Below are 9,788 nucleotides of genomic sequence, written 5' to 3'. Positions count from 1 at the left end.
GCGAAGTGGTGGGCAGTCCACACCCGGAGTCCCAGCAGACTGTCCTCCCCTCTTTCCCTCCTGGCAGGACCACGAAGAAATGCCCTTCTGCTCCTGCTTCCCACACCCCAGTCCAATCTGGTCCTCTGCAGGTTATGGTGACAGGTTAAACACAAACTAGAGATGGGGTTCCCTTTTCCCTAATGAGTACACCCATCCAGCCCCCTCCACTGTGCCCATCTTTTCCATTTAGGGGTGGTTTTCATCCCCAAAACCCCCTCCCATGATTTCACTGGATTATTTTGCATTCAGGTCCTAGTGTAGGCGGGGTTGTAGGTGATTCCCAGGAGCAATTGACTACTTAACATTTCAATGCCGGTACTTAGCCCAAGCCGAAGTGTCCCAGCCAGGCTGTTTTGTTCATAACAGTATTGAGCTCTTTTCCAACCTATTTGACTCTGATTCTCCCAGCCGCCTCCAAGCAACCCCAAACCACACACGAGGCTGGGGCGGGTGGGCGGCCGCGAATTGAGCCGGAGGCGGGACTCGAACCCTCAACTCCAGACCCCGCAGGCTCCTCCCCGCGCTGCCGGAGGGCCGAGCCGCGCAGGCGCAGAGGGCGCGGCCGGGCGGGGGCGCTGCGGGGCGGCGGGCGCGGGGCCGCCATGGGTGACGCGCTCGGCGGGGCGGAGTCGGGCACGCAGGTGAGGCGCGGCCCCCGCCCCGCTCCCGCAGCCCCGGGCTCGGGCACACGGGCGGGGAGAGCCGGGCGAGGCTGCAGCCGGGGAAAAGGGGCGCGCTGAGCCCCCCCGCCTCACCCGCGCGGCAGCCCCGCGGGTCTCTGAGGGGCGGTGCGTGAGGGAGGGAGTGCCGCCCCCGGAAGGCCGCGGGGGCTTTCCCGGTGGAGCTCCCGCGGATCCGGGAGGGATCGGGGTTCCCCGGGTCCCTGTTCTGCCTTTGTGTCGGGATGTGGGTGGATTCCTGCCATGGGCGCTTCTTGCAGAGGGGGGGAGCTTGGTTCGAGTGTCTCGATAATTCCTTTATAAATATTCCGTTCGCCCTCCCTTCCCAAGCGTTGGAGGCAGTTCCTAAGGAAGAAGACCTATGAGGAAGGTTTAATTTAAAGGTTCGGACTTGATGATCTTAAAGGTCTCTTCCGGCCTTATGATTCTATAAATAAACATTTTGTAAGGTGAAATTGCTTTCCTCCTCTTTAGGAGAAAAGAGGTTTGTGTTTTGGGATCTTGTGTTGTTATTAGTTCGTTGAAGAAACAGAGAACTCTACCACCAGTTTCTCCTCCTAACTGTAAGGACGTGCAGTATCACGGATACTGATATTTTTTTCATTTCTGGATGTTTTGTTTGTTAGAAACTTCCACTTGCGATCAGCAACTTAATTTCTTGGAGATTTGTGTGTAACTATACCGGAATATGCTGTTCACATAAAAGAGAAAAGTGTGATAGTATTTATTGGTAAAGCTCTGTGTGGTTTTTAGTGGGACTTGGGCTTTTAAGCCTTTTTGACACTTTAAAAAAAAAATTACTACCAGATGTCCACTGCTGGCAAATAGACACGAATTAAGGACGTGAGCTGTGCTCTTCATCCAAGGGGTAAATGCATTTATTTGTCCACATGAGTGGTGCTGACAGGGAATGCTTATGGCATCTACTGCCTGCAGTGGGTGGATATCCAACCTGGAACGAGGGAGGAGTTGAGAACCAGTTGGGTTAAGAGAAGTCAGTGTATGAATACAGTGTCCAGACAAAAAATGGTAAAAGTACTTGAAACAGAAAACACTTAATTTAAACCAATACTTCTTTTAATAGTGTCATGCATAAAGTCAGATTTTACTGAGTTATACTGAGACCGCAGTATTGTGCTTTCATTATTGAATGTAATTAATACAACAAATTAGAACTTCTTACAAAACACCTTTGGTTTATCACAATGAAAGTAATGATAAATAGCTTGCATATGTCTTCATGCCCAAAGTTTACAAAAGCTCAGTCAGAGTGGTTATAGTGGTTGAGAATTAAATTTTGTCTAGTACTCAAGATAGGTTTGTATGTGTAAATAGCCTGTAGGTTAGCTCACAGCCTCTACCAGAGCTGGAGTATTTAATTTGAATTTCTTTAACATTTTAATGAAGTAATCTCTCATTCCTGACAAGACCTATGTGTGTGCTTGCATTGATGCTCAGCTCTGTTGAAACCAACAGAGTATGAGCATGTCACGTATTAGTCAGTGGGACTTTCCATATGCATATTTGTTTATTAAAAGGACAATAAATTATAAAATGCATAGCTGAAATATTTGAGTCCCATCAGCTTTGTCATTAATGACATTTAACTCAGCTGCTGCTGAACTTTTGCTCTACAGCTTATTCTCCACATGTAACTGCACATCTGTGCAGTTTCTTGCTGGCATAATTGCATTGTCAAAGAATACCTAAGAGTGAGCAGCTACCACTAGCAGGTTACTAAAGGGTGGTGTTTTGTGTAAAAAAACGGTGAAGAGAGGCTTAGAGAGGAAGAAATGAGCACCTACGTTCTGATTATGTTTTGATTATAGAATCAGAAGTCTCTAATAGGGGATTTGAAATTTACTTGGGAATTTTTTCTAAGCTCTTCCCTCTCTAAGGTTCTCTCCAGGGGTGCTGTCCTGCTGTGTTCTGTTCATTGTCTGTGACAAATCTTGGGACACATGACATCCACCCTCCAGATTACCCTTTATATGCTCTAGATTTCTCCCCCTCTCATATTCCAGAACACGTGAGGAGGCAAAATGGGAATGCCTCCCCTGGAACAGAGCCAAGGTGACTCTTGCTGGGGCAGCCCGTGCTGTGCCTGTGTGTAATGTGGGCAGAGGTGAGGGCTGCCTTTGCAGTGTCTCACCTCAGCTTTGCTTCCATCACTTCTGCTGCACTGTGGACAAACCTTTGTGAGAGGAAGGAAAATTGTTGGCTGTTTCTGCCAGGAACCCCGTTGCTCCCAGCATGGCACTAATGAGGCAAGTGCCTTTGGAGATTCTGCTTCAGAACTCGGAAGTAAATACAAGCTTGATAAAAACACAGGTGTGCTATCATCAGCAAATTACCATAAATTACCTTCATGAGCAGTGCTCAGAGAAAGCACCTGTAGTTATTTAAAATTAATACATAAACTTGTCATTTAAATAACAACAGATTAATCTTTAAAAGATGGAGATCAATTTACTCTCTCTCAGTAAACTTAAAGAGTTGATAGTCTAAGAGGACAGGAGAGGAGCTCACTGTTCCAAAGAAAATAAACAGAGGATATATTTGTCAGTGTACAAATTAATTTAGGAGCAGGAGGCTGCAGCAATGTGTTTAGGCCAGCAGTAGTTTTGACTGCTGGCCCCAGCAGTGCCCATCATTTAGCCCCTGTTATCCCTATGTGCTGCAGCAGTGCTTCCTCTGCTAAGAAGTGAAGAGCATCAGAAAGCAGCAGCCTGTGGTGGTTTTCCTCTTTCCCTCAATTTCCACTGCTGACAAAAAGATGGGAGATTCCTGGTTCTTCCCAGTGGGTGCAGCCTCTCTTCACTGGTAGCCAGGGCCAGAAGAGCTGCACATGCAGGATCTGCCAAGGCCCTCTTGGTACTTAAGAGCTGCTGGGTTTTGTGCTCCAAGTTACATTCCTGTATTCTTATGTACATATGTCCATCTGGATTTTTGCTTTGTCCAGATCATGGAACCCTGCTGGTTCCCAGGAGTTCGCTGTGTGTGTTTTGTGCTGCACAAATGTGTGAAGTGTAATGGAACGACCTGCTGATCCAGAGCAAGGTCAATTCGAGTGGTTTTTTGGCCCTTCAGAGGACAAATGAGAAAACTCTCCTGGATACACGTGAAGAGGCCAAGGCAAACACATTGACATTTTGTTAATGGAAGAGAATCTTAAAATGTCAATGAAAATGTCACACTTAGATTCCCATTGTGACCACTCGAAGCAAATTCAGGACCATTTAATGGAGTTTTATTTTACTCTTAAAGGCAAACACACACAACTGTTCAAAGAACTTTTAAGATCATTCAGAGCAAGTGTTGCTCATGGATATGACAAGGGGGAAAGCAAGAGAAGGCAGCAGTTGTTTGAAGGTGTGTGCTTACTGCTCTTTTGGTCTTGAGGATGGGATAAAACCAAACAGGATTTGTTTTGTTTACATCTTTAAATGACATCTGGGTGTCTTGGGGAATGTAGTATTTAGCACTAGGGTGGGTACTCTGGTGACACTGAGCATCTCAATATGTCCTTTCCCATGTGTGCTAATACATGTAAGGAATAAAAGCTCTTGTACCAGGGAAAATGTTCATTCTTGCTTTACACAGTGTGCCAGAACTACTAATAACACAGGTTTTGTGGATACCTGTCTACTTGCTATGCAAATACCTCTCCATTTAAGAAACTGTCCATGATCTTTGAACTAATTAGTTTTACAATGGACTTACTTTATGAGGGGCTTTGGAGAACTTGCTTAACAAATTCAAGCTTGCTTTAGAAAGGTTCTTGCAGAGCCACTGGTGACTAATTACTTTTGAACATTCTTAATCCATACTCTGTTTGAACAAGTAACTATGATATAATAGGATTGTAGCCCAGAGGAGTCCTGTGTAACTTTTCAGGTGAAATGCACATGGTTTTACTTATAAATGCTCAGAGAGGCTGGCTCAGGGGATTGTTGATGAGTTAGGTTTCACCTCTCAGCCAGTTGTTTTTTTTTTTTTTTTTTTTGAGGTGATGGTTGTTACAAATTATGTTCTTTCCCTTTGTTCTTTGGAATGGCAGCACTGCTGTGTACTGGAGGTGATCCCTCTTACTAATGTCCCTGAGCAGCCTTTGCTTTTTAAACTTTATTTATCCTCCTATCTCCAGTCCTCAATGCCACTGAATGTGTGCTCCTTGTTTGTAAGGCTGGGACCTTCTGTTGCTCTAGTCCAGCCTATACATTTCCATATGTATTTATGAAAACATTTTTTAAATGAGGCTAATATTTCAATAGGACTGTTAGTTAGGAAAACTGTCAGTTCTTAGAATCCTTTAAATTTGTGTCCTGAGGTTCATTATTTTAAGTTAACAGCATGGCTCTTTGTCTTGTCTTTAAAAGCTGCTTGCACGACTTGAGGGCAGAAGTTCTCTGAAGAATCTTGAACCTTGTCTGTTTGCTGAGGAAGGATCTCCTGTTCATGGTAAAAATGTGTCTTCATCCCATTTATGGAAAAATGTTTGTGTAAAACTATTCTCAGAGATAAGCATACAAGTAAATTATTTTGCCCTAGATCAGAATTCTAATTGTTGATGTAGTTCAATACAAACTAGATAAAATGGAATAATGTCAAGTCACCCTTAAAAATATTATTAAATAGGCCTCAAAATCTACTTTATGCATATCAAGACACAGGTGTAGGTGAGTAAATACCAAGCTCATTGGTCAGTGTCAGTAGTTTCCCAGCAATTTGTTCTAGAGTCTGTCATTAAACCTCTTTGTTTGTTTCTTTCATCAGTGGTCTTGACAACCGCCACAAAGTCATAACTGCAGAAATTTGCAAAGAACATGACGTTCAGTAAATAGCAGAGAGTTCAGTGATGCAGAGTTGTCTGGGTAAATTAGGATAAGGAGCATGAGCAAACAGCATTTTTCAGTGAAGCCAAGTCATCAAGCCATTCAGTCTTGGCTTGAAAAATCCTAAGGATACTTAGACTAGAACTTCATAAACAATTCCATTATGGACATAGGTACTAATTAGTTGAATGAGTTCACAGTGTCAGGATCAACATGGCTCATAGAGACCTTCAGTGAGTGAACGAGAATTTCAGATTGGAGAAATGGGGTAAGCTTTCAATAACACCAGTACAAGAAATTTTAAGATCAAGATTGGATATTTTAATGAAATAAATTGGTGAACTAAACAGAAAATAACACATTATTCAGGAAGTCAGACTGATTTTCCAGATTGTGTGAAATTTCATTAATTTCATGATTGAAGAGACAACTCTGATCACACTGATTACACTAAGATTAAAAATAATATGAAAAAAGGCATATGAGTGGCAAACTGTAAGGATCAGTGGTGAGGTACTACTGTTGGGGAATTTATGTACGAGTGAGTGGATTTCATATTCATAGGGCGACTATGTGGCTTCAGTGGTTAGCAGCACACTTGTCTGCAGTTTGAATTCCCACAAATATGGAATGTTCAGAGGAAAGAGCAGAAAAAGGAATAAAAAGAATCAGGATAATAAATGAGAAATGATGCTTGGTCTTCAAACACAGTCACTGTGAGAGCCTTTGTGTATTGTTTTGCAGCACTAGAAGACACGTGGGCTTTAGCAGTACATGATTCCTGCCCTGAAAGTTTCCAATGTGACATAACAATGATAAAGGGTGGAGAAATACTGCTAAGCCAGTGCAGGTAGAGCACAGAAGAATATTTAAATACTCTCATTTCTGAACTGCTGTGTTACAAGAAGAATTAAGGGCCAGGAGTGAAATTGGTGTATGCTTCACAAGGCTCTCAAATTCTTAATATTTTTTAGAGAATGAGATTTTACTGTATTTTTTTCAAAACATAAATATTAAATGGTCTTTTAGTCTGGGTGTTTGGTATTTTTTAGTCAACTTTACACCCAACGAACAAGTGTTTGAGACTGAACTGGTTATGTACTGATCAAACAGATTTTAAGATGTTTTCTTGGGGATCACTAATTGCCCTTCCTGCAGTCCATAGTGTTACATAATTTCGTGTCAAATGATCTCATTTGCTCTTAAAGCTTTATAGGTTGTTCATGTCTGTCTGAAGACTGTTCCAGAACCTCAGTTCTAAGATGGCTGGAAACCTTCTAAAATTCATCACTGGTTTCTCTGTGCCAATTGAGCTTTTGAAGCACTTGTATTTTTCTTCTGCTTCCAACAAATGGTATCAATTATTACCCATATTGGTCATGCTTTTTGGCTGACAGTAATGAAGCTGCCTAACATTAGCACAGCCCTTTAGCTGTATATATATAAATGGACTTCACCTTTTATTACATTTTTGCTCTGTCTTTTAATACCACAGTATTCATGTGAGCCCATGTGTTATTTTGATGTGTGTTCACATTATTATTCAGGCTTAAATCCCTGTTGAAGGCCTACCTCTCCATTTGTCATGAACTTGACTTTTAATGTGTCACTGTGGAATTCTGTAATAGTTGCCCATGAAGTCAATACTGAACAGCTCTTCATCTAAAATGCTGTGATTAAAGCAATGAAAAGACCTAAATTATTCTTTTTTTCTGATGAAATTTAAACCAAACAAATACATGAAGTTCAATAAACTATCCAAAGGTTACATTTTAGTTAAGTGTTCATAACTTGCATGTCAGGGTACTGTAAAATAAGGACAGGTAATATAGGTATTAATGTGATACTCTAACCACTGCTTCTAATTATGATGGACTTGAATATTTAAGAGCACATAAGTACATTAATTACATACCATTTAAGCTCTTCTGGAATGGAGCAAAAGTGACACAAGCATTAAATAATCTTCCACTATTGCCAGTCATATTTCCCCTGTGCTGCTGGTATGAAGGTGTGGGTGTCAGTAAGGCTCTGATGTTCAGCAATTGCATGACACCCAACATTAACTTGGAATAAATATTAGGCCTTTCTACTTCACTTCTAAATGGTATAAATATTAGTGACAGCTTCTGCACCATATTGTAAATGACCAGCCCAAGAACTTCAAGGTAGCCTAAAATGTGCAACACACAAAGCTATTGCTGAGTGTTCCAACAGCCTGTTTGTATCTGCAGTGTCAGAAAATAGTTTAACCAGCATTTTCAGGTGGATTGATTATTGACAAAAATAAGGCTCTTCTCATTCAAGACATAACACTAAACTGATGACCGGGACTGAACACAGTGTTTCAGTTAAAATATATATTAATCTTACATAAATATGTACATTTCTCCAGCATCATTTAGTTTAACCTGCATGCCCATTCATAGAACTGGACTATTATTCACTTTAGTCTGCCCATAATGAGCCAGTTTAGGCTGCCCTGAGCCAGGCAATGTGTTAGGGGACTCCTTAAAACCTAACTCTTAAATTCACCAGTGTTGAATTTCATGTGAAATCACTCTACTCATCCATCTCCATCTGTTAAATCTTCACAAACTTAAGTTTTTATTAACCCAATTAGTTTGTCTTCTGCATGTTTTGCCAAGCTAATGGAACATTCATCTACTGATATGTTTAATGTCTGCCAACACCAATTCTAATAGCAAAAATTCCCATTAACTTTCTTCCATGTTAAGGGGCTGTTCCTGCTCTCCCTCTCAGCCTGTTCTCATCCTGTGACAGTATCTTTCTACTAATCCTCCTTTCAAAGTTGTTTTGACATTAATGAATGATGCAAGTTGTGATCACTCAGTTTCTTCTGTGACCTATTGTCAGCGTGTCAGAGGCTTCTTAAAAACGTTGCTGGCCTCACTTCCTCCTTTGCTGTGTCATGGTTTGTCCTCTCTGATCCAGAGAAATGAAATTCCCCTCTTATCTTACTGTAACAGCCTGGTTGCTAATTCAATGAAACCTACATTTATAGATGTTGCTATAAATGCTCCTGTTCTGCACCCGTTCTCCTTGTGGGCAGCTCTTGGATAATCAGGAAGGCACAGAAATCCCCGGCTCTCTTGAGGTTTTCTTGCAGTCCGAGCTGTTACTGTTTTCAGAGTAACTCAAGTGTCTTGGTCAAACTACAAGGTAGCTGTGTATCTCTTTCAGCAATGTCAGACAAACTTTGAGGAGTGCTTTGCTGTTTACATTAATAAACCACCACTACAAAAACCTCTGAGAATGATTTTTGTCATTCAACTTAGAATTTTTACTTAAATAAGTTGTATTACTTCTGCCAAAAAAATCACCCTCATCCAGTGCCATTCTGTAGCACACAGACATCCTGCTAGAATGTCTTCAAATAGAAAAAGTGAAGCATTTCTCAGAATAATTTTTGAATCCAGCAGGTCATATTTTGCTGTAAAGGCAGGTGAAGCAGTCTATTGCCTGTTGGCCCCACTCAGTTACTGGCCTGGATTCAGAAATGCCAGTCAGGGTGGCAGAAGTTTTGTGTCACAGCCAGTGGCAAAAGATACACTTTGTTCCTTATCAAGAGCTGCCTTACACAATTGTTCCAAAATACTGCAAGAGACAAAATAGGGGGGAATGACCTACCCAGCACTTTTAGGAGGAGCTCTTCCAAGCTGGTATCTCACCCTGCCAGGGTGTGGTTAGGTCTCTGGCACAGGCTGTGTGACAGCAGAGCCACTGGCTGCAAGTGTCAGAGTTGGGCACTGTGACCTCTGGGCAGGAAGAGAAAATAAAAACTTGTGTCCCAGGATGTGTAGTTATTGTTCATCTCAGAAGTGCGGGAGCCATTTAGAACAACTTAGTAAGGGCTTGGGAGGCAATCAAGCTTTTTAATAGATTACAGACTATCAGAAATTAATATAAACCACATTTCCGAGTGTCACTGAAATGGACAGACTTGTCACGTCAGGTGTAAATTGCTTTTATCCCCTGCAAAGGGAGAAGAGCTTGGTTTCTTCCCTACCATCCTCCTCCCCTGATCCCAAACTGCATCTTGACATTGTAGGCATTTGTGAATAAGGACATCCTCTAGAAGTTGAGCAGTGACTTGAAAAACCCTGTTAACTCAGGCAGGTACAGACATGTTTAGGGAAAGTTGCAGTTAATTCTCCATTCTTGCATCCCCCTATGGAAAGCTGTTATGCCATTTGCACTTGCCAAGGCC

At 41.9% G+C, this 9,788-nt stretch overlaps 1 protein-coding gene across 3 annotated transcripts in view; it reads left to right on the top strand.

Moving 5' to 3' along the window:
- The first annotated feature begins 564 nt into the window (after positions 1–564).
- Positions 565–9,788, top strand: part of XRCC2 (X-ray repair cross complementing 2) — a 35,634-nt gene continuing 26,410 nt past the window's right edge. Inside the window, exons 1-2 of one of the 3 annotated variants that reach the window (XM_030264250.4) lie at positions 565–683; positions 5,102–5,183. In XM_030264250.4, coding sequence (XP_030120110.4) covers positions 645–683; positions 5,102–5,183 — 121 coding nt within the window. In that variant the 5' untranslated portion in view covers positions 565–644. The other 2 variants (XR_012054416.1, XR_012054417.1) reach the window with 2 other exon arrangements.

Source organism: Taeniopygia guttata, chromosome 2, assembly GCF_048771995.1.
Source record: "Taeniopygia guttata chromosome 2, bTaeGut7.mat, whole genome shotgun sequence".
Classification (NCBI taxonomy): domain Eukaryota; kingdom Metazoa; phylum Chordata; class Aves; order Passeriformes; family Estrildidae; genus Taeniopygia; species Taeniopygia guttata.
The sequence above is the reverse complement of the archived record's forward strand: the minus strand, read 5'-3'. Positions and strand labels throughout refer to the sequence as shown.